General features: G+C 34.9%; 2 protein-coding genes across 17 annotated transcripts in view; one reads left to right on the top strand and one right to left on the bottom strand.

The window, feature by feature from the left end:
* Window positions 1-335: 335 nt before the first annotated feature.
* Thap9 (THAP domain containing 9) lies at window positions 336-17,474 on the bottom strand. The gene is made up of 5 exons (XM_076863920.1): window positions 17,320-17,474; window positions 13,824-14,019; window positions 11,739-12,042; window positions 9,834-9,984; window positions 336-4,108 (listed from the first exon to the last, which is right to left on the bottom strand). Exons 1-5 carry the CDS (start codon window positions 17,397-17,399, stop codon window positions 2,188-2,190), a joined length of 2,652 nt encoding a protein of 883 aa, XP_076720035.1. The 5' UTR covers window positions 17,400-17,474; the 3' UTR covers window positions 336-2,187.
* Window positions 17,271-26,017, top strand: part of Sec31a (SEC31 homolog A, COPII component) — a 75,745-nt gene continuing 66,998 nt past the window's right edge. For 11 of the 16 annotated variants that reach the window (XM_076863917.1, XM_076863914.1, XM_076863913.1 and 8 more), the window contains exons 1-4: window positions 17,634-17,833; window positions 17,962-18,130; window positions 18,480-18,506; window positions 21,075-21,129. In XM_076863917.1, coding sequence (XP_076720032.1) covers window positions 18,055-18,130; window positions 18,480-18,506; window positions 21,075-21,129 — 158 coding nt within the window. In that variant the 5' untranslated portion in view covers window positions 17,634-17,833; window positions 17,962-18,054. Of the gene's footprint in view, window positions 17,612-17,633; window positions 17,834-17,961; window positions 18,131-18,479; window positions 18,507-21,074; window positions 21,130-26,017 lie in introns of those variants that run through there. The other 5 variants (XM_076863903.1, XM_076863902.1, XM_076863908.1 and 2 more) reach the window with 5 other exon arrangements.

The raw sequence follows: 26,017 nt of genomic DNA, 5'->3' as shown, positions 1-26,017 counted from the left end.
CCAGTTATCCCAACTCTATTTGTTGGAAAGTAGGATGGATAAATTTTTTTTAAGAGAATGTTTTTCTCTGAAGGAAAAAAAAGATGCAGAGTAGAAATTATAACTAATACCTTAATCAAATATGAATATTTTGCTGCAAAGCATGCTATATCAGGTAAAAGGGATATAAAGCAATTAAATGAGCTAAAAGTAGTAATGGAAATATTCTCTCTCACCTTCAACATTTGCCCAATTTATCCAGCACTGAAAGGAATAACACGAAACAATTTCTTTAAATACAGAATATATTAGTACATTAGTCAAACATAACAACAAGGAGTAACAGACACTATAGATGTGAACCTTGCTTTAAATAAAGCTCAGGTACAAAACTTGATTTACATAAGCAATAAATTAATGGTGGTGATTTTCAAACAAAAAAAACCCAGAAGACTGAAACTTCTAGTAATAGGTTCTTATATAAAATATAACACTGATTATATTTCAAAACATATGTCTCTGAGGTAGAATAAACAAATACATCAAGACAGACTTTTTAAGGGGAATTTCAACTTTTACTTTGTAATTATTATTATTATTTTTTCCGGTAGCATTGGGGATCAAACCCAGGGGCATTTTACTACTGAGCTATCTCCAATCCTTATTTTGGGGGGGGTGGTACCAGGGATTGAGCTCAGGGGCACTTGACCACTGAGTCACATTCCCAGCCTATTCTGTATTTTATATTTAGAGACAGGGTCTCACTGAGTTGCTTGGCGCCTTGCTGTTGCTGAGGCTGCCTTTGAACTTGCCACCCTCCTGTCTTAGCCTCCCCAGCTACTAGGATTACAGGAGTGCATCACTGCGCACGGATCTTTTTTTATTTTTTTGCGACAGGGTCTAAGAAGCTGAAGTTGGCCTCAAACTTGTGATACTCTTCCCTCCACCTTCCAAGTTGCTGGAATTACAGGACTGTACCACCACACCCAGCAATCTTTTGTAATTTAAAATTTTATATTAGCATTAACTTTACTTTGTGACACTCAATGACAAAAAAGACATGTTTTATAAGGCAGGTGAGTAATACGTTCTTGTTTCTTTTATTCATTAGCATGCTCCTATTTGTGAAAATTAGGTACCTGCATGCTTTTCTACTTATCTTTTCAAATATGTGAGAGAGTGGAGAAAATTATTCTTAACATGCTTTCCACCTTTGGATTTAAACTCCTAAATTTCTGAGGGACAAATACCATTATGTAATTAAGACAAAATTTTCCATATCCATTGTCTAAATAGACCATTATTTTCTAGTTTATTAATCACATGCTATGATTCTATTAGTCAATCAATATTGGTATGTTTGATTATTTTAGCCTCCCTGAAAACACATCTCAGAAAGAACAGAAGTTGAAATAAAGGCTTCTTCCCAGTCTCTGATGAGCACTGGGTTCTTCCAACAGGAGTCAAGTGGTGAAGTATCTACCCTATTATATTATTCAAAAGAAATATTTCAAAATCCAGGGACTTGGATAGTAAAAACCACATCACCTTTACTCTTCCCAGACTGCATTTTCCTGCTTGGATATAACACAAAGAACAATCTCATTGTTCACATACTTACCTTCTGTCTGACTAAAGTTTTTCTATTTTAGAGTACCCCGGGACAAGGGGATCTTTGTGGTAATTGCTTTTTACTTTAGCCTAATGTTCAAAGCACAACTTAACTTTCATTTTTAAATATGAAATATAAAGGTTTTATAAGTATTTTGCTAACATTCTTAAGAATTATAAATCAAATTCTTTAAGGAAATGTAGTTATTTAGCAAAGGAGCCCATGTTTGGGTGATTCTGAATGGTTGTTACTCTTTGAACAAGTCAAAAGTGCATCAGTTCAAATCACTCTTATAGGAGTAACTTCAAAGATAGCACCTGTTGGTGGTCTGTTCTGACAGACTTACTACTTTGTACAGTTTGGAAAACTCAAATGCTATGGGCCATTCCAAGACATGAGCAGAGTTTATAATATTCATTAAGTCAAAATTGCAAAGTTGTCCACTGTGCAGAATGGTCAACTTATAAAATATGGTAGAGTGAGCTTTTAAAAAAAACGTTGACCAAATATTCTTAAGAAAAATGGTAATATATTTTAAGAGCTCTCATTTTAATGAATATCCATCATTACTTAGCAAATGTCTAAATTTATTGGTATCAGCGAAACTTAAACATTTGTAATCCTGTAAAGATCCGTGTTTCTTTGACAGTCTTCCTTTCAGTTCTTTCTGAATGGAATCTTAAAGAGTACTGAGCTACATCTTTAGCTCTGATACTTAAGAAACACATTATTATATCCTTTAGTAGCTTTACAAAATGATTGATGGCACAAACTTCTCCATCAAAGAGATGCTCATTTAAATCTATAAAAAGATAATTATGCCCAGAAAGCTCATGTAATATTTTCTCCTGAAGATACAATTCCCTGTGTTTAGGAACTAGTTCAAAAACTACCATTCTTGAATGGGTTCTTAGAACTTGTTCACAAATATTTATTATCTGACATAGACTTTCTGAAGGAAAATACAAACCATTCTTCTTTTTAACACATAACAGTGAACCAATTTTAGAGGCTTTAAGATCTGATGCATACAGTGCACTGATACAGTCTTCACAAGTTAAAACAGCTGATAACCTACTTGCAATATAACCAGCACAACAGGTAAGAGTTCGCTTTTGATCTGACAGGTCTAGTAATGCCTCACTTAGTGAACAATTAGACCAGTCTTGACAAATATCTTCTTTGTGAAAAAGCGACTTCATAACCCTGACACCATACTGACGTTGAACTGTCCAGAGGGCCAAATCTTTTCTTCGAGCAACTGAAATGTCAAAGATGCTTACTTCACTTAGAAAAACTTCATCTTGAAATCTGTATCTGGTCTCTAAATTATGGTAAGCTTTCTGGAATGCCACGCAGGTAAAGCTGGAGCTGGGTACTAATACCTGCCTAAGCATCTTTAGAAATAATTCCAGATGGTCTTGACTGAATTTGTAAGTCAGGAGATAAGGGAAAGGCATGACTTTTGGGAAAACATAATTTTGGTAGAGCCATTTTAAGCTCTCAGCATTAAGCAAAAATCCCAGGAACCCTAATTTCCGCTTACCTTTAAGGATCTGATTATTGCTAGTGTCACATAATGTAAGAAAAATAGTCTTGGCTTCAATTAATACATGATTTATTTTACTAAAAGTTTCAGGTAACAGAGGTCCTTTAAGACCCTTTCCATAACAGTTTCTGCTATTAAAAACGTCAAACAGGTTGTTAATTAAACGTAAAAAATTGATAGTACCAATACAGTTTTGAAAAGGAGGAAGGCCCACTGACAGCAAATATTCTAATGCGCTGGCTACACTCTCACTAAAGAGTTGAGCAGCACAATTCATTTTCAATACATGATTTTTCAAATTTGCATGTTTTCTTGGGATTCCCTTCATATATGATAATTCCTGTTCTCCTAGAGCTACTAATTCCACAAGGTGCTGCCAATGTGCTGTACCATTAATAAACTGAATGCTTTGAAAATTCTGAAATGCATTTCTTATTAATCTCAGCAAGTGGCAAGAATCAAAGAAGTATGCAATCTGTTGCCTAGAAGATGAAGGATGCTGAAATGTACACTTCATGTTGTCTCCATCAATATGTATCCCCAATGCTTTTGCCATTTGAACACTGTGAGCTGTAGCATCAGACGTAACAGCCAGAACTGTGATCCCTATGTCACTCAGTTTGCCAATAGTCAGACGAAGCAGCTGAGCTTGCAAGTATCCAGATGTTCTGTTTACAAAAAAGTAACCGAGAGGGGTTCTCCAATGACCAAAAATACCCACTGCCATTAACAAAATGGTTTCTGAGGCAAGTGGTGTTTCATCAGCATCAAGTTTCCCAAGACCAAAGTCCATAAACCCTTGCAAACTGTTACTGCTGGGATCCCACTGAAGTTGTTCCTTGAGAGAGATACCTTTTATGATCAATGAACAGTACTGATATAGCTGGTCTCCATTCTCTATTCTTTGTTGAAGAAAAGAAAAAATATTGCTGTTGAAACCTGGACTGGGTTTGCATTTGGATAACCACCTAGAAAAATATAAAATTAAAACACAAACTTAAATAAGGAAATAAAAAGAAAAAAAGGAACAAGACTTAAATGGTACTAAATGTAACCTCAAATCCCTGTAGAAATAAAAGTCAAGTATCCAAATTATACATTTCAAGAAGATATTCATAGATACAATGAAATAATAAAGAAACACAAACTAGGATCTTAATATGCAAACACACAACATCATTTTTCTCATTTCTTCCTTTTTTTTTTTTTGGTACTGGGGATTGAATCCAGGGTTGCTTAACTGCTGAGCCATATTCCCCAGTCTTTTTTATTTTTATTTTGAGAGAAGATCTAACTAAGTTTCTTAGGGCCTCTATAAGTTGCTGAGATTAACTTTGAACTTGCAATCCTCTTGCCTCAGCCATCTAAGTCACTGGGATTACAAGTGTGTACCACCATGCCTGGCTCATTTATTCTTCAAATAATACACATATCAATTATCTAGTATGTTCTGATCAATCTTTTTACAATATGGATAGTAAACCAGTCTTGTCTGAACATTTACTGAAAGAAGAAACTGAAGAAAGGGGAGGAACCTTTGAGTACATCTAGTATATCTACCTCATTTTACAGATTAGGAATCTGGGAAAAGGGAGTGGTTGAGCAACTTTGCCTATATTGTGCTATTAGTTATGGACAAATTTGAAACCCAACTTTCCTGATACCCAGACCTTCGGTGCTTTGCTCATTCCTTGCAGCCTCAAAATTACACTGTAAGAAGCTTTAAGGTATCTGCATGTGTTGGTTCTTATACAACGTACCTTCATTATTACCTTAGGAGCTGTTTCATAGTACCCCTGAACTTCCCAGCTGCTAATCAGTTCTTCCTATTATTGTTAGTGTCCATCTTCAGAATTCTTCTTTCTTATAATTTACTATAATTTGTTTCCCAAAAAGAAAGCAGCCATATTTATTTCCATTGTGATTTTTCCTTTGACTCATGTGCAATTTTATTTTATTTTGGGGGTTCTGGGAATTGAAGCCAAGGGTGCTCTGCAACTGAGCTACACATCCAGTCCTTTCTTATTTTTTTATTTTGAGATAGGGTCTCACTAAGTTGCCCAGATTGACCTAGAACTTGCAGTCCCATCTCAGTCAAGACAGGGCTTTCCAAATAGTTTAGTTGCAACCTAGAAGTTTTGTAAATAAAACTCCTACAATGCACTTTCACAAACAAAGAAATATAACCTATACTCTAATGGCAATTATGATACAATAAATTGATTTCAGGCACAGATAGTTTTGAGATAGATAGTTATAGTATGCAAAAGACATCCTGATAACTATTTAGGAGACAAAAGTATATATCAGTTGTTAATATTTTAAAATACAACAGAAATAGTAACACAGTGAGAAAACAGAGTAATGCTACAGCCCATTAGTATGTTGGAAACCCTTCACAGGTATGTCATCAAGTTTTAACTGTTTAAAATTAATTTATTTTACATTAGTATTCTCAAATGAACATCAAGATGTAAATGTGCTGCATATGCAAGAGTATGCATTGAGACATACTTCATGTCTCTCTGTAAAAGTTTTATTTTAAATGGGATTTTAAAAAAATGCCTTGTTCGGTTGGGCTTGTTTTCTAAATGAAAATCTAAATAGTATCTTAATGTCCATAGGTACTTGAATAGTGTCTTGAAAATCAGGAGGAAAGATAAGTAGACTGGATTTATTTTGTGAAGGTACATCTAAGAGTTAAACCAAGAGTGTAAGTTACAGCAGCATAGGAGGCAACTGATTTTTCTCAAACTTTCTTCTCTCCCAAAATTGGAGGAAAAAAATTCTGAACATAAAAAATTACATTCTTCTTTTCCTTCTTTTAAAAAAAAGTGAAAAAAAATTAAAAAAAATCGGTTAATATTTCAGGGAGTCTAGGAAACTAGATATGTATGCATACCTAGATGTAGTTTTCAAAAATTATACTGGGTTTATTTTTTTTTTTTCATTTAATGTTGGGAGTCATTTTTCCATGTCTTTAAATATTAGCCTACAGTCACATGATTAAGAATTTAACTAAACCATGTTATAAAACATTTAGGTTGTTTTAATTTTTTAGACAATATAAATAGTGCAATTACATATTAAGCACACTTGTTTATGTTGTTTGTGTAATTTGTAAGAATAGGATGCAAAGATAATTTATGCATGAATTGGGATAAATTAACTCAACTTTAATAGGAAATTAAAATCAAATTTTGGATCTCAAGTGCACATAATTGGGTGTGTACATTTGAAACTATCAGAAAGTTCCCACCAATTTTAATTTACATTCTCATCAACATACTTTTAATTAACTAATATCTAGAAGCTTCATTATGGAATGATTATAGAAAGTTAGCTGGGTGGCTTAAAACTACTTGGGGAAAAAAGGAATCCTAGAACTCTGTAATACTATCTATTTTTCTGTAAGACTATAAGCTCTTCCCACCATTTTGTTTATTTTTGAGACTCACTGTATCCAATCTACATGAGAAGTTAATTTGTTAAACTGCAGTGAATATAAACAAAGAAAATTAGAAACAGAGGAATATAACTAAGGAACAAGTGTTCTATCACTGTGTAACTATGACCAAAATCACACTAAGTGTATCATTATTATAACAAGGAAATCTAAGGACATGATGACATAATTTCAAAGAATTTATGAAAGTAAGCTACCTTAAAGACCCAAAGCCCTGGAATGAGAAAAATTACTATTCTGAGAAGGCTGTGGACATAAATAATTCAAAGAGAATTAAAAAAAGGGTCCAACATCAGCACAGAAAAAAAATTAATAAGAGATATGTTTGATGAAGGTAAGCATTAGAGAAAGACAGATGACAATCAGAAATCAGTGAGAGGTACCTACCTACCTAACCAAACCAAGATTTAAAAAAATTTAAGGCTGGCTTGGTTTGTCCTCATCTAACATTAACCATCTATTTGTTTTTTCCATCCAAAAAACCCTAGTTTTGAAAACACTTCTGGTGCCACATTTTCCAAGTAACTTGTTTTTTTCTGGCCTCTAAGATAACTGTGAACATTTCCTCTTGTTCCAAATTTCTAATACCTCCCTCCTCATCTCTCCACTAATAGCTTTATTTCATGGAGAAAATAGAAGCAATCTGATCAAAATTCATTTCTCACCACCAAATCTATTGCCTTATTTTATCTGTCTCTGCCTCTCTTCTTAATCTAATGGATGAACGGTTCCTGTCGTAGCTAAGGTTACTTATTTCCAAAATGGTGTTGGATGTTAGCCTCCTGAAATTATCCTTTCTTTTATGAATCACCAATTATCTTTACTCTGTCATTCCTATGAACATACAAACGTGCTAGAACATCTGCCAAATCAACACCCTTCCTTCTACCAAAGATGTATTTTCCTGCTCTCCTTCATAGCAAAACTCCTATAATTTACACACACACACATATTTTTTTTGTGTGTGTGTGTGTGTGTTGGGGGGGGGGGGTCTTCTTTATTTCCAGACTTTTGTGAGCCCACTTAAGCCAGTTTCACCTTTCCACCACTCCACTGCAACTGCTTTTGTCAAGATCATCAATGACTTCTAGCTTGCAAAACCCAAGAGTCAATTCTCTGTCCTCATCTTACCTTATCTGATCTCCCAGCAGCATTTGACATAGTGGACTACTCCCTCCTTGAAATACTTTCTACACTTGGCTTCCAGGCCATCACAACCTCCTGGTTTTCCTCCTGCCTCACTGGCCGCTCCTGATCAATAAATATTTATTGAATAAATATTAAATATAATGGTTATAAAGATCTATTACTTAAAGCACAGCTGTCTTAAAATATATTTTTTTTTAAATGGAATTGTAATAAAAAACAAATGTTTGACCTTCCAGATTTTCTAGGATAAAATCTAGGTATCATTAATATATAAAAATATTTTATGGCCATTAAAGCAAAATTTTATCAAGAAATAGATTGGAGAAAAAAAAAAGTCTAGGCTGGGGGTGTAGCTCAGTGGTAGAGCACCTACCTGTCTTGGCTCAATCCCCAGCATAGCACAAAGTAAGTCTGGGAGGCTATTTACCAAACTGTTAAGAGTAGTTACCTTATGAGATTAGGGAAGGAGAAAGATTATACATGTTTTTCATTTTCTAGTATTTAAATATTCACTTACTGTTTGAATGTTTAATAACAAGCATGCATTACTATAACCCTAAACAATGTAACTTAGTTACAGCCAAAGTATCCAAAGAAATAAGTAATGGCATTAGTGGAATTATAAATATAAATGTGCCAGGTTACAACAAAGACTACAAATACCAAACTCCCAAGAAGAAAGAAAAGCATGAAATAGAACTACTAGGAAAGATTTAATCTAGCTAGGAATTGGTATAGAACTATAGGGAAGGAAGAAAAACATAGAAAATAAAGATGAAAAGTCATGTGAAAGGTCTTACACAGACCATCATGAAAAACCAGTAAGGAATGCTTTAGGTAAAATTAATATGGGAGAGGACTGAACTTAAAAAGGTACAAGACAAGAAATATAAACAAAATGTCTATAAATATGTCTGCTAAGTGATTGACATTTGTAAATAGGTATAACACCAAGCCTATATGATAACCTCACATTAGAAACTACACAAATAGAGTGTACATGCAAACTGTTTCATTTCGGTGGAGTACTGAGCTGTTTCTCGCCAGTTATACATCTCCCAGTTAAAATCTGTTAAAATAACATTTACTTTTATAATAAAGAATGGGATAAAAATTTTTTGTTTTATTACACAAATATTCACCTCAATGTATGAAATAGCAATTACAACCAAAAAGTCAAAATAATATGAATGTCCAATGGTTAGATAAGGGTTAAATAGGGTAGGACCAACTAATATTATACAGCTATTAAAACTTACCTATGAAGAGTTCAAAATAACAGACAAAAGGCATAAATAATAAAGTGATACAGAAATTTATGTAGAAAAGATCATAACTATGTAAAACCTAATAAATCTATGCACATAAAAAAGACTATAGGAAATAATTGTATATGCTGTGTAGAAAAAAAAGCATTCATTTTTTTTCTTCCTTTTCTCTCATTTCCTATTTTTTTAATTTTTTGGGTTTTTTTTTGGTATGTAGGAGAATCCCCCTTCATTTCTTAAAAAAGGAAGTCTGTTAAACTAGTGATAAAGAAGAGCCAAGATTGAATATTAAATTTGTAAGACATTACTAGAAAATCATTGTTATTCACTTCACACTGACAATTATAAATGTATCTATATATTCTGAGCACAAAACCTGAGAAGATATTTACTAAAATCTGGTCCCTGAACAACTTGCAGTGGCAACAACAGCAGTACTTACAGAAAATGCAGATCTTTTTGTGCTTTGCCTTTAATAAATAGTATTAATCAGAACTGTGAAAGATTTTCCAAAATAGTGAGATATTAGAACTACTAAAGTGTACTAGAAATTTCAATATTTCAAGATTCAAATTTTACCACCCAGAGTGTCTCTAACATTTGAGATGCAAAAACCTTTGTCAGCCTATGTGTCCTCATCTTGTGGGTGAAAACATTGCTATTGTGATAATATGCAAATACTACCTAGAAGTTTTTAAACAGAAAATGAAGTAATTAATGGGAGTATGGATACTAATAGCCTTAATGTTCAAAATTCAATAAAAGAACAATTTATTTGTTTCATTTAACATCCAAAAATTAATTACTTACGTTCTGAGGATAGAAGAATGAGGAAGTTTAAGAATTTTTCTTACATAATCATAGACTTTGCTACTACACAAATAGAGTGTACATGCAAACTGTTTCATTTCGGTGGAGTACTCAGCTGTTTCTCGCCAGTTATACATCTCCCAATTAAAATCTGTTAAAATAACATTTATTTTTATAATAAAAAATGGGATAATAAATTTTCAAGTACAGCTCACAGCATTTGGATACAAAAATGACTGGACATGAAAATTCAAATACAAATAATCACATTTAAACTGAGTTTGTTCACAAGTTAATATCTGCTCAGGGCACCCTAACCAATTTACCATGCTCATCTCCATCATTCGATGGAAAGAGAGAAGAAAACAGTTTCAATTTAAATCATGTTTTACTATTCATTGGCAGCCAGATAAGAAATTTTTAGAGGAAGAGGGGAGGAAATGAAATACTATATTTCACAAGTATGCCATATGTTCTAATCTGGTACCAAAGACAGTTTAGTAATAAATGATTTTTAAGAAATAACAGCACATTTTTTGAAGCTTCACATAATGGTAATATCCCACTTTTTTGCAAAAAAAAATTTGGGATAAAAATCTGTAATGAGCCAGGCATGGTGGCTCACAAGTTCAATGTCAGCCCTCAGCAATTTAAAGAAGCCCTAAGTACCTTATAGAGATTCAAATTAAAAATAAAAAGGGCTGGGAATGTAGCACAGTGGTAAAGCACACTTGAGTTCAATTCCCAGTATAAAACAAACAAACAGAAAAACAACATAATACCTGCAACCATTTGAAGTAAAATATGGTAACTGGATCAAATTAAGCCTCTAGAGTATGAGAACATTTTTGTTTTATTTTTACCTGGTTACTATTTATCTGAGAGTGAAAATTAAATGAAGAGAACATTTCTAGGGATAGGGTATTATTCAGATTGAAAAGATCATCTTGCCTAACAGTGAAAGAGAAAAGGAAAAAAAAATCTTCTGTTTCTGTGAAGATTCTAATTCTTACTTCAGTTCCCCTCTTTTGGGGAAACATAGAATATTCTCCCCTATTTTTCTAGAAATAGTAATTATTCTTTCACCAGAATATAAATCTAAAATCTCTGCTACTTTCAAAGAATAAGTTGGCAAATCTTATTTTACCCCTCTTCCTGGTTCACATAGAGGTCTAAGTAGTCTTTCCATGGATTTACATATCTATAGAATATTTTAGGGAAAAAAAATTGGGAGACTCATATAATTTCCAAGCTCAAAGACACTTTTGCAAATTATCTAGGTCAACTCTATTGCAACAGGACTTTGGTAATAAATTATGTATCAATTAAAACTGTTTAGAAACCAGGGGCATTGGCACATGCCTGTAATCCCAGAGACTTGGGAGGCAGAGGCAGGAGCATCACAAGTCACCAGCCAGTCTCAGCAACTTAGGGAGACCCTCAGCAATTCAGGAAGACCCTGTCTCAAACTTAAAAATATAAAAAAAAAAAAGAACTGGGGATGTAGTTCAGTGCCTCTGCATTTAATCCCCATTACAACAAATAAACAAACAAAAAACCTGTTTATAAAGAATCTGCAGTAGTATAGGTCAAAGCTATTTCAAATAAAGTACAGAAAGTTGTATAAAACCATATGATTTAATTTCTCAGTAGTAGTATTATGCATTATTTTATCATTTAAATACTTCTCTGCTTTTCCTATAATAAATGCTATTTTTATAATTGGAAGAAATATAAAAGGACTTCAAGATTACTTTTCATTCTTCTTGTTTAAACTACTAGGATTTTTTTTTTTTTTTACTTCCCAGTAGAAAGCATGTTTTCATAAGTAATGGCAAATTAAATATTTAATGGTATTCAGGAAAAAAGTTATTTCGTAAATATTACAGGAACTGGGGGAGATACCTGAAAATTGTGCTCTTAGGAGACACTCTGTTTCTTCAGAAAGTAGTTTTTCTTCTACAAGTGAATCAATTAACTGTAGGCCCTTTCTTTTCTTGATCATCCTGTAGTTTTTTACAGAGATAAGTCTTCTTTTAGACACTTGTAACATTTGTTGCACCTCAGTCAGTTTCTCAGCACCTCCTGTCCAGGGCCTCCTTAAACTATAGTTATGGTCCTCACTAGCAACTTCTTGAGAATTGTCTGGAAGTGGTTGTTTTAGGATTTTCTGTCTTGCTTTACCTTTAAGATGAACACCTTGAGGAATCTATGACAGAAATATAAAAGTACAGTTATTTTAGAAATCATCAAGCATGAGATAATCTGTAAAAATAGCACTGAACACAAAACATGTACCTGGTCGCTGTGGAGAGTTAGATGTGAAGGAAAGAGTCATAAACTCTGAATTTTAAAAATGTGCAGTATACAGAACAATGCACAAGGTTGTGGTTTGTTTATTCTTTGCACCTATATAGAAGTATTAATGTGATGCTGAAGTTTCTGAAGTAAGTAACTATAGAAAGGTGGTAGTAATTTGGGAAGGCTTCCTGGAAGTGAGTTTTGAATAGTGCTTTGAAGGAACAATAATATGGATTAAGGGAGGGGACAGGAAATTATTTGTGCAAAAAAGAAGGCATGGAGGGAACAGAGGCTTTGGAATCAGGACTGACCTTTGAATCCCAGTTCCCTTACTCATTAGCTGTCATTTAAACTCCACAATACCTGTGTCCTCATGTGTGAAATGTGGATAAAACAGGGTTGTCTTGAGGATACAATAATATAATTTGCATAAATCTCCTGTTCTAATGCCGGGCCATCAGTGGTCTCAATAAATAGTAGTAATAATTGATTTCACACAAAATTATGAAAGCAGATGTCAGTTTATCAAATTCGAAGTAAATAAGTACATGTGGTTTGAAAGAATTCAGGGCAGGCAGAAATACATAGATTAATTAACAGGAAGCACATGGAACATATGAATTTAACATCAACTACTTGGGGAATGAGATAAACAACACTGAAAGAAGGAGACTCCAATGCGTTAAGAGGAAGATAAAACTAATGTCACAATAGAAGTCAAGAGCTAGGCGAGGTGGTACATGCCTGTAATCCCAGCAGCATGAGAGGCTGAGGCAGGAGGAACTCGAGTTCAAAGCCAGAGTCAGCAACAGCAAGGCTCTAAACAACTCAGTGAGACCCTGTCTCTAAATAAAGTACAAAATAGGGCTGGGGATGTGGCTCAGTGGCCGAATGCCCCTGAGTTCAATCCCTGGTACCCCCCCACCACAAAAAAAAAAAGTCCATGGCCAAAACAAAAACAAAACTAATGTCAGAATAGAAGTTAAGAGCCAGGAACGGTGGAGCACACCGGTAATTCCAGAGGCTCAGGAAGCTGAAACAGGAGAATCTCAAGTTCAAAGCCAGCCTCAGCGACCCTGGGGCACAAAGCAACTGATGAGACCCTGTCTCTAAATAAAAATAGGGCTGGCTCAATGCCCCTGAGTTCAGTCCTCAGTACCCCCCCAACCAAAAAAATTAAAGAATAGAAGAGACTATCACAGATTATGCAAAAAGTGAAAACCACGTTGAAAGGTTACAGTTAAAGGGTAAAAAGATAAAAACAATGAAAAGAAACAAAAATGTAATGTCAATATGGATGACTCATTCACAGAAACTCTTTCATTTTCTATATATTTCTTCCTTATATCAATGCTATTAATTAGGTATATGCTTGATCAAAATCAATAACATTATTAGGAAGAGCAAATAATGAGCTCTTATTCAACAAAAGCCTGAATTTTAAGACCGCTTATACCTACTAGTTGATTTTTGTAATAAAACTTTTTCAAAAGCTCCAAAGCAGAATGCTATTATTACATATAGACTAAAAACAACAAGAAAATTAATTTTTAAAGCATTTAAAATCCATTACAGGATTTAATACTTGGGATGTTCTCACCTCTGCAAATTCTAGCTGAAATGTGAACTGCCTTGATTTTTTTCAAGGCTCTGAAAAATGTAGCTTTGTTTGCAACTGGATTTAAGTACCTTGTATAGAGAAACAGAAGGCACAGCTCCTTTTTTCAGCTTTCTTCTTATGCCATAGGACTCAAAATCACTTTCTTGAAAGTGTTTAGAACATAGTATAGCACCTGGTCCTGGAATCCAAATCTTTTTGCTTCTGGGGTCCACACGATTAACAGCTCTGATCCATTTTGAGCGTTGTATGGTATCAGTTGGAAATCTACAGCAATCATATTAAAGTGCCATTAACACGAAGATACTATAGTAATACTACAGTAGTATTTTTATATAAACCCATTTCTTAACTGCTGTCTATAAATATAACATCCAGTCAAGTAAGTTTAATTTATTTGATTTGTTTTGAAAGTTCTTTGATTTCTTTTTATGAATTCAGAAGTTCAATAACTAAGTACCTATGTGTTTTAGTTTAATGGGGACAGTTTCTTCTACTTTAAGAGAATCTATTGTCTTTAAATGGTTAAATAATACATGTGGGTGATGACTTTAAATCATGTTCACAAATTCTTTGGCACTCCTCCCTTCAATTATCTTTCAATTCTAATTCTATCTTCTAATTCTCCTCTCCTTGAGTAAGACCAGGAAATACTTTAGCAAAGAATGTTGCTAAAGCAGAAGTGACAGTGAGAAATCAGACACCAGATTATAAAAGGCATAGAAGCTTCCTTCTTTCAACTGAATGCTTTTGCCCTGGGGAGATTATCTGTAGCTTTATAAGCAGTCCTGTGGAGTGGATTTCTTGGGGAGAAATTTAGGCCTCCTGCCAAAGGCCATGGAAATTAGCCTTTTTGAAAATAGATCCTTCAGCCCTAGTCAGGACTTCAGGTAACTGAAATCTTATGAGATACCATCAAATTCATCGAATCCAGCTAATCCACTCCTCAATTTCTAACTCTTAAAAATGTGTGAGAAGAGATCATGTTTCCACTGGATTTTGATGTCATTTCCATGAAGTAGTGGAAAAAGTACATTCCTTGTCCTGCTTCCCACATTTTTTTAAGGTACCTTTTTCCCCCTAGCCTTGAACACATATTAAAAAAAAAAAAAAAAGTGTGTGTGTGTGTATGTATGTATGTATGTGTGTGTGTATGTATGTGTGTGTGTGTATATATATATATATATATATATATATTAGGTATATATATATATTTTAAATATGTATATATTCTTGCATTTCTCTTATTTTTTTTAAATTCCAGCCAAATTAATGTTTGGAAACTTTTGAAATTAACATAAAGAAAATCACAAACTAGCCCAGTGCAGTGGTTTATGCCTGTAATCCTAGCTACTCAGGAGGCTGAGGCAGGAGGATTGCAAGTTAAAAGCCAGCCTGTTCAATTTAGCAAGATCTTGCCCGAAAATTTTTAAAAATAAATAAATAAAAAGGTGCTCAATGGCAGAATGCTGGCTTCTTTTTGTACCCTCCTGTTGGATTCATCTTGGAAACAGATTTATAGATGGTGTATGCCTACATATAACTTTTGCATATTTTAATATTTAAAAGCACACAGTTATTAGGTATTGAGACTGTTGAAAATTTCCTCAGATAATGGTTAGAAACATAGCAGAATGGTAAAACAATTCTGAGATACTCTAAATTATTTTAAGAAAGAACATGGAATTGGTAGGCTTATATTTAAGTGTCAATGACTTTTTAGAAGCTGTGTGGTCTTAGATACATGTTTCAATCTGAGTCTTCTCACAGAACTGTAATAAGATATACATAAAACTGCAAATGAATTCCAAAGCACTTTCTAAAGTGTATAATACTATCCAAAGTTTGTTCTTTCCTAGGAAGAATTAATTCCATTTCTGGGATTTTCATTTTACTGTTCCAGGAAAATAAAGATACTTGAACAAGAGTAAACAGAGAATTATTTTACAAATAAAGGAAAATCACTTTATATTGAATTCTTAACTAATGGATGTTAATGAAGCATTCTAAAAAGCAGGCTGGTTTACCAAGTTATGATTAGACCCATCCCTGATGCTAAGCTTCCCAAATGGTAAACCTGGCAAATACATGGAGTAGCTTGGGACATCTGGAGCCCCAGAGTAGTTACTATAAGTGAACCCCAAACAGTTTTGTCATCTCTCTCAAAGTATTATAGAAGCATTTTGTATGCATAAAATGCCACGGAAAAGGTTGGCAAATACTGCCGAGTAATGAGTATGACTAATGAGATAGAGAGTTCTGAAGAAAATTAAATTGGTAATACCTAATTCTAATTTTAAATAATTTGCCTAGTGATATATGTATCACAGATTTCAGGGCATGTACTCAGATTTTTACATGGGAGAGCTCCATGATAAGAAAAAAAAAAGTCTATATGTTTACTGGCTTTAGGCAAGTAAACATAAGATATCAGTTTAAAAGAGAAGGGGAACCAACTGATGAGTAAAGGTTAGGAAGAATCAAGAAAGCACACAATTAAAACAACAAAAGACCATCCAAAAGACATAGCCCAAATTCCTTAACCTGGCATTTATTCCGTAATTTATCTCCTAATTATCTTTCCACTCCTCTACATTTTATCTTCACTCTCCCTCTCTTTGCCTTCTTCCTTGCTGTTCCTACTTAAGTGCTACCAATCTATCACTCTCTGAAGCTTTTGTTGTTGTTGTTACTGACTATTGAACCCCTGAACACTCTGCCACTGAGTTACATTCACATCCACAGGATCTCGCAAAGTTAATGCTTAGGACCTCACTAATTGGTCTTCAATTTGAGATCTTCCTGCGTCAGCCTCCCGACTTGCTGGGATTACAGGTGTGCACCACCGCGCCCGATATGATGCTGTTTATCTTCTTATTAAATTACTTCCATTATCTCTCTACATCTTATTAATATTTTAATAGGCTACCTCTCGGGGAGTACGCGTCTTCTGTCCGTGAGGATCTATTGTACCTCCTCTTCTACTTTTTGGTTTATCTTTAACATTGATTTGAATGACCTACAACAACTTGCACTATAAATGGGTTCAGATGGGACTACTATGAAATTCTGCTCCCATTCTTGAGCAATATGAAATTTCTTTGACACGACCACACGACCACCCAGAATCCACCCAGAATCGTACTGGCCTGTAGAGCTCGACCAACAATGCCGACAATTTGCAAGGTTAGGCTGCACAGGCCAAAACTGATCAGTACTCAAGCTCTCAGAGAAGCCACGAAGTCTAATGGGGGCGCATGCTTGCAACAGTTTTCCCAACTGTCCTCCCTTCTGATCGCCTCTCTTTAAATGAGACCACTCCTTTTGAGTAACCTCACTCAAAATTCATTAGGCAAAGCGCAGTGGGAAAAGATCTGCAATTTGGAGGTAAACATTGAGGAAGAAGTGAGCGAGAAACCCCAACTTCAGGCGCTTCTCACTTCCGCTCCCTGCCCCACGACACACACGTCACATCGACAGCGCGACGCAACGCCCGGCCCCGCCCCGGTCTACGCTCGCCAGGCTCTGCGGCGAGCTCGATGGCGGCGCGGCTGCTCTCACACGCACTGGTGGAAGGAGAGGCCGCGCTCTCGGCTCAGCACGGTGTCTCGGGTACTGCAGCCCACTGCAGAGCAACTTCGGGTCATCTTGTTACATGGGGCTCCACCTCCAGGCTTCCCGCGACAGCTTGAATCACGATAAATTTAGCTCCGCCCGTTGACTCCGCGTCTTCGACCTTTATTTATGAGGGAAGGCGGGCTTTACAGGCGAGGCACTCCCACTCTGCCTCTCTGTAGGCTCACCGGTTGACGCCCTAGCCAGTCACAGAGCATGGCGTGTCGTAGAGGCCAATCGGAAGGTCAGTGGCATTAAGACTTGCTCTTGACCGCTCCTTCTCGGCCTTTGGGTGCGTGGTGAGGTTAGCTGTAACTGGATTGTTTTCCTACTTGGGATCAATCCGGCGCCATCGCGCGTTTTGTGAGGCCAATTCTGAGAATATGAAGCAGAGAGGAAGGGCCAAAATTGAGGCGCATATGAGGCATGCGGATGGGACTTAGGGTGCGATCTCTGAAACTGGAGGGTATGTATGGGAAAGGATATGAAGGGGACAACTAAAACGTGGTGCCCTACATGTTGAAGACAGAATCTGGGCAAAAGTAAAATGATTTACTGAGCTGCAAATCATTTTCCTTTTACTTAATCTTGTAGCTCTCTGATTCGGAGACAATGTAGAAGATGTTGTCATGGTTAGCGTTAAAAATGTGATTTCGGAGGAGCTTGAGCGAAGAGTATGAAGTGAGCATGCTCCGACTTTTTAAATTCAAAGAACCCCTTTTAGAAAGCTACTTTGCTACGATGAGGGAGTCAAGGAAAAAAGGTAAGTTTTCCTGGGGGTTTGGGAAGCCTTCAGTGCAGTGCAGTAGCAGTCATGGAGGCACGAGAGAAAGGGCAGTCACGTCATTTTGGTTGGAAATGGGGCACTCGTAGGTTTCAGAAATTGAGATGGTCAGTTTTCAAGGAAGAAAGAAAATAGGCCAAATGAGGGCATAATATTTTTGTCTTTGAAAAGTATAGCCGTTGCATACTAAGTGGCTCTTTTTTAATCCTGCATTGTGTTGGAGGCCAAGTTTAGAAAACAGCAGTGTTAATCTAGCATACATAATTCCAAATTTCCAAACCTAAAAGATTGATTGCTTCTTTTTTTCCTTTTTGATTATTTGGTCTAGATTCCGGCCAAAAAGATTCGTATCAAGGTATTATTTATTTATATCTACTTTCCATTATAATGTGCTCATTTCTTATCTGAATGAAATTAATAGAAATTTGCTTATGTTTTATTAAAAATTATGGCGTAGAGATAGTTCATGAACTTTGGAAAGATTATCATCTGGGGAATGGGCAGAGCAAACGTTTGCTTGGCTGTTAAGATGTACAACAAAGACTAGAAGCTGGGTAAAAATATTGGGGCAGTTGGTTGGGCTATTATTATTATTGAGTACTATTCTAGTACTCGAATTAAGACCTGAATTAGGCTAAATGGAAATAGTAACATTGTTTTAAATTACCTTTAAGGAAAAAATTCGTTACCTTATATATTTGTAACAGTAAAAGAGATAAGTACCATATAATTAACAGATTTAATGTATGCAGTTCATTTAGACTTTAGTATTTGCTCAGAGTTGAGCAACTATCACTGCACTGAATTTTAGAATACTTTTTTCTTTTGATATAGTATGGGGTCTGACTATATTGCCCAGGTCGGTGTTTAAGTGGGGTTCAAGTGATCCTCCTGCCTCAGCTTCCAGAATTGCCTTGGACTATGGGTCCCTTGCCTGGCCCATATGAGAACATTTTTATCACCCAAAAAAGAAACCCCATTCTTTTTAGCTGTATCTCCCTCTTTCCTGTCCCTGGAGGCAACCAATTTACTTTTCTTTGTGGACTGAACTGTTCATTGTACTTCATCTAGATAATAAACTAACACGAGTGACTGGCTTCTTTAATGTACAATGTTCTCAGTTCATCCACGTTGTAACATGTATCAGTACTTAATTATGTTTTTATCACTGAATTTTTTCCCATTGTATAGATATACCACATTTTATTTATCCATTAGTGATGTACATTTGTGTTAACAGTATTTTTGGCTATTATGAGTAAGGATGCTGTAAACATTAATGTACAAGTTTTACACGGCACTGACATAAGTTTTTTTTTTTGTTGTTGTTTTGTTTTGTTTTGTTTTGTTTTTGGTGCTGGGGATTGAACCCAGGGACTTGTGCATGTAAGGCAAGCACTCTATCAACTGAACTATATCCCCAGCCCCATAAGTTTTTGTTTCTTTTGATTACACCTAAGAATGGATTTCTGGGTCGTATAGTGATTATGTTTAACTTCTTGAGGAGCTTCAGGACTATATTCCAAAGTTACTGTACCATGTTACAGTCCCACCTGGAGTGGATGAGGTTTCCAATTTTGCCACAAAAATCATAAGCCTCAAGTATTGTCCCATTGTGGTGGTTGCCTTTTTTTTTTAGTATTCAAAACTTTGTAGGGAACCCACTAGAGGATGTTCCTTGAGTACAAAGACAATGTATAAGGTGATTTTCAGTCCTTGGCACATGTGTTTCTGCTGTAATGTTAAATGTGTTCCTGAAGAAAAGAACTTAATTTCAGCAAAATTATTCATTTGAAAGTTTACAGAAAAAAAAACAACAGGATTAAGGTAGACTACTCAAAATCTATGCAAATTAAAATCACTTGGGGGGCGGGGTGGGGGGGAGTGATTGCTACCTGAAGAGTGCATTTATGTTCCTACCCAATTTTAGGTAACTTCAAAGTGAAAAAGCCACAGTGGGCATAAAATGGGCAAAATGGAAGGACTGAAACATTGGGAATGGAAGTGGAGTTCTGGGCTAATGTGTTCTTAAAATGGTTTACAGCTAATATAACCAGTTGAGAGCCTGAAAAAAGAGATGATGATTCAGGTGGTTTGGGAGCCAGTTAAATATCTGAAGTGAGGGCTGTTTTCTTTCCTGCTTAATTGGATTACAGTGGTCATGGCCTTCCTAGGAAAGATGAAACAAAGTGGTTCTCACATTATTCTGACAGTTTTCTTGAAGAAAAAATTAAGATATATGAGAGCATGTATATACAAATAAGCAGTCTCCTTTCTTAGGTGTATTCTTTGTAGCTTGTGTTTGTGTGTGTGTGTGTAGTTATATATAGTATGTATCACATGTATATGTAATACATTTATATAAATTACTGAAGTGATGCTGTGTTCTTTTTTGAAAATTTGTAGAACATTTATAAGAAAGTTCATTTTATGGTTAGAGTACTCTACCTTGTGTTCTTTTTTTCTAGATTTTTCTTTTAATTTTTCTAGGTGGAAGTGGTAATTACTAATTGTAAACAAGTTACTGAGAACTGACTGTTCTATAGTAGAATGTCAGATTTACTTAAATATCATAAGCCTATTTAAAAAAAACAATAAAACTCACTTTACAGAAGCCAGAAAGAAGAGGTCACTGCTCTAGATAGTCTCAGAATACTTCAGTATAGGGAAATATTTAATAAAACTTTTTTGTGCTTTTTATTGTTTAATGGTGACATTGAGGCTCTCAATTTGATCATTTGGTTATATCTTTCCTTTAGTGACTTCATATCCAGTGATTAAATCTTTTCACTGCTGTTCACATAATGAACCGTTGTGATTATTGAATACTTAAATGAGGATATGTAAGCCTTATTAAAGATGGTGTTAATTGTAAAAGGCATTGACCATTGCACAAAATAATTTAAAAATACCTCTTTTTCAGGAGATAATGGAAAAAGATGTGGATCTTGGATAAGAAGTCTAAATATGCAGGGAAGGTAGTATATTTTTCTGTTTTATGTGTATTAAGTAGTCCTGAAACTATAGCAGCAACTTGGAAAAGGAGGATTGTCCAAGTACAAAATGGATTTGTAAAGACTGGTGTTATTACCTATTTTATGGTAGAGTTTATTGGCTACATAGGGAAGAATAACAATGCTTATTGATCAGTTACTGTGTACCACGCAATGAGCTAAGCTTGAAAATTGTTTTTTTAAACATATTTGTTTCTTATAATAACCCTATAAAAGCAGACATATTTTAATTTCTAAGCCCAGTCTTTTGCTTGTTAAGCATATCTTTTCTTCAGATACTTGGCTAATTCTACTAGAAATTTCCAATTTGTTGTCCTGCTATAACTAACTCATTTTTTGCTGAATTTTTCATCTTTGAGTTCGCTATGTTTTTTTTTTTTCTTCAGAAAGTATTTAGAATTTGAAATTTTTTGGTGACCAAATTTAAATTCAGTCCTGAGCCTTTTCACTTAATATTTTGCTCTTTGGTTACAGATACAGATCTTGTCCTCTTAGTTAACTTTAGTAGGTCAAAATAACAAACTCTTATTATCCCACGGTTTTTGTGGATCACTATTCTGGGAATAGAAGTGAGTTATTTTGGCTCAGTGTGGTCTAATGACATAACAGTCATCTGAAGACTTAATTTTTGGGAGAATAGGGCAGCTTCTGAGCGCTCTACTTTTTTGCTGGCTAATGTCTAAAAAATTTAGTTCTTTGCCATATGACCCTCCTCATAGACTATGCCTTCCAAACCATAGCAGGTAGCCTCCCCCAGAGGGCAAGATATAAGAATAAAAATACCCAGATAGAAACTTTACGTCTAAAACTTGATCTAGGAAGCATATACCATTTCATCTTTCCTCTTCTGTTATTCATGGAGACCAATGCTGGTACATAATAGGAATGGATTATTCAGGGGTGTGAATACCAGGAATTGGTGGTGGGGTATCATCATGGACCCCACAAGGATGTCACATATATTTTTTTTAACTTTCAATTTATTACATCAAAAGGATTTAGTAGTTGACTCAAGTAAATTAGGTGTATAAGAGCATGTGAGCATGTATATCCAAATAAGTAAGTTTTATTATTTCTTGTGCATATGTAGTAATATATACGTAGTATATAACTTGCATATGTGTATATGCTACATATATCATATAAACTACTGAAATGATTTTGTGTTCCATTTTGAAAATTTCTAGAACATAATCAAATTCATCTTACAGAGTACTTTACCTTGATCATATTTTTTAAATAGCTTTTTCTCTTACTTGTTCTAGGTGGATGAGGTAGAAGAAGCTGATGAGAACTAGACTATTACTAGAAATTTGGTTTCTTTAACCCAGTATTTTGCTGAGGTGGCACTAATAAAAATGTTAAACATTCAGTTTAGGTTTTTCCTTTTTTGGTACTGGGGATACTAGGGGCACTTTACCACTGTGCTACATTTCCAGCCCCTTTTATTTTAAGACAGGACCTCTCTCACCCTTCCGAGCCACCTGGATTACAGGCATGCGCCCACTGTCCCCAGCTTGTTTACAATCTTGTAAAGAACATAGTCTAATTACTTATAGGTCTATAAATATTTGCTGGAGGATGGAGTAAAGGTACAGATGTACAGAATCAGTGAAGCATTTTGACCTTTTTCCTCAAGCTTCATTTTTGTTCAATATGATGAGTATACTATACTACAACTTCCCGCTGCTTCCTTTCCCCTCTGTATGTACTTCTGCCCCTCTTCACTAGCAAATACAGACCATGTCAAACAATCAGAATGTCCCTTATTATAGAATAATAATTAGTGCCTAATATTTGTAATCTTTTGAATTTTTTTCATCACTGCTGTCAAGTTCGTTAATAGAAACAACCTTCCTTCTTTTCCTGTAAAGTCTTAGTTCTGATAGTTGTGAACACTTGTCTAATAAGAAAAGCATTATATTAAGCCAGCTATGGTGGGGCATGCCTGTAATCCCAGTGGCTAGGGGGCTGAGACAGGAGGATTGCAAGTTCAAAACCAGCCTTAGGAAAAGCAAGGCAATAAGCAAAACAGTGAGACCCTGTCTCTAAATAAAAATATAAAATGGGGGTGGGGATGTGGCTTAGTAGTTAAGTACTCCTTGGTTCAACCTCCAGTAACAAAAAAAAAGATTACATAAAAAGCAAAGAATAGACAGTTTAGAATATCAGGCTTGATATGGAGAAGATGCTTTCAAGGTAGCATGAGAAAGTAGATATAATGATACACTTGAAATAATCTTTGTTCTGATTTATTTTTTCAGTCATAATAAAACTGAAGGTCTGTGTATATGGTCCTGGGGACTGAACCCTGGGGTGCTTTACCACTAAGCTATCTCCCCAACTTTTTTCTTTCTTTCTTTCTTTTTTTTGGGGGGGGGGAGAGGGTCTTAAAAAGTTTCTGAGGCTGGCCTCAAAACTTGGAATCCTCCTGCTTCAATTTCCTAAGCTGCTGGGATTTTTTTTTTTTTTTAAGAGAGAGAGAGAGAATTTTAATATTTATTTTTTAGTTATCGGCGGGCACAACATCTTTGTTTGTATGTGGTGCTGAGGATCGAACCCGGGCCGCACGCATGCCAGGCGAGCGCGCTATTGCTTGAGCCACATCTCCAGCCCCAGCTGCTGGGATTTTTAAGGGCTAATCAAAGAAAAAAGAATAGAGCTTCAAATTAAGTATAAATGTCCAATGATTAAACTTTTTCCACTGCTGTTCACATCATGATTTGTTGTGATTAATTTATGTGGATGAGGACATAATAGAAATAGTCATGAAACATAAATATATGGTGTAATTTCTATACATTGATTTGCCTGTTTGAATGTTTTCCCTTGTAGGACTAAAATTGAAGGTTGTTTTTCTTAGAGAAAATCACTTATTGTATTTATTTGATCAAGAATTAGAAGATTTATATGTAATAAGGTAAGAGGTTTATAAAATAAGTAGTTTTCAAAAAAGAATACAAAGTAAGATGAGAACAAAAGTTTGACATTTAAGTATAATGTAGATATTGTACTTTGAATTAAAGTTCTTTTCTTATTTTAGCTTTCAAAGAAAAATAGAATTTTCCAAATTTATAGGTTGACTCAGGAAAGAAAATTGGAGGGGTAGAAGAAGGGACTTTTAATAGTCATCTTTTCTTAAAAATAATGATATAATCCTTTCAGGCCTTGAAATTCTAAGAGATTATATTTCCCAGAGTTTACATTTGTTTATTATTTGCTATTCTTTAAATGATTCATACATAAATCCAATGGATGACTATCCGATAACATAATAGGAAAGTGGTAGCTGAGAATCTCAAATCTATTACCAATTTTGTCATTGTGTCTTTTATCATACCCATTTCCCAGATTTAAAGAACATATACATCCTGCAAAGAGAAATCTTAATAACTTAATTTCTCATTAAATGCATACAAAAGATGCTAAACCTAAAAGTTTATATTTTTTTATAGCCCATATGAAAAAGATGTATGAAATAAATGCATCCAAAAACAATAAAGCTAAAACATTAATAGAAGGAATGCTGCTGTTTTGCGAAAAAGTAAGCATAGTACTGTATTGGCTGTTAGGGAGCAAACTACACAACTGACCATCTTGTTCCTTGTGGTTATTTTTCTAGAACTTCACTCCTTGAAGACTTGAAGATTATTGAAATGAAAGGGGGAGTCACAATTTTCAAAATAATATTTTTTTGACCATGTATAAATCCTAATTTGAATTGTTCTTTAAATTATCTCCACATGTTGTTCTACCTTTACTGAGTAATTCAGTCTTGAAACTAGCACTCTTTGAGAGAAGTTTTGTTTTTATTTGATCCAGGACAAAACTTGATTAATTTATAGTCAACTATTAAAAGATTAAAAATTGACTTGTGAAATGATTATTTTCTTTTTCAGTACAGTAGTCTTAATAGGCACAAGTATCAGTTACCAAAGTATTAACTGAAAATAGTTATATAAATTTTGCTGCTAGTTCTTCAGTTCACAAATTATTTTGCAAATAAAAGATGTACATCATGATCAGTGACCACTCACTTCTTTTAAAGTCTGATGGTGATTATTTACTAATAATTTATTCAGTCCTTGCACTGATAGCAAAGTGCATAGTTTTACTGCTTTCTTATATCCCAGAGACTGAACTCTTTTACAAAAATGGATAATCAAAAGAAGGAATTGGTCAATAAAGATGACAGTGTAGCAAAGAAATGAAATGGATAATACTACAAGTGAAAGTGGGTGTGATTAGAAGATTTGAAAGTGTCAGCTGCAAAGCCAAGCCTGAAGGAAGCTACAGTGTGTGTGAACTGCATTAAATATATAGTTAGTTGCCACCTTATCTTAATTTAAATTGTGCTACTAACAGAAAGCCATTTACAGTCAAAATTGAAGACTAATCAAAAACAGATCCCAGTTTGGCTAGCTAGAATTCAGGCCCAAGCACTGTTGTTAGCTGTTGCAATGAAAGAAAATAATTACAATGAAACTGAAAATAAAAATTTTACTGCCAATAAAGCTGGATTCATTATTTCAGAAATCAACATGAATTGGTTAATGCTAATCTACTTGGTTAAGTTGCAAACTCAGATAAAGGCACTACTATGCAATTTGTACCCAGATTCCCAGATACAAGTAGTCCTACTTACTGTAGGACTCCACTGAGTCCACCTTGTAGGATTTCAATGCAGTGTAGAGTGGGCTGGGAAGGAATTTGATACTGCTGCTGGTCATGAGCCAGTTGAAGAAAAGCCAGACGAACTTAGTGAAGGTGAACCTCTTGGCATGAGTGATAGAAGTGGCTGTGACATAAAAGATGAACATACCTCAGAGGAAGTGATGCCGGCAAAAACCCT

The sequence above is a fragment of the Callospermophilus lateralis genome, chromosome 8 (assembly GCF_048772815.1).
Source record: "Callospermophilus lateralis isolate mCalLat2 chromosome 8, mCalLat2.hap1, whole genome shotgun sequence".
Classification (NCBI taxonomy): domain Eukaryota; kingdom Metazoa; phylum Chordata; class Mammalia; order Rodentia; family Sciuridae; genus Callospermophilus; species Callospermophilus lateralis.
This window is presented reverse-complemented; position numbering and strand designations above follow the sequence as displayed.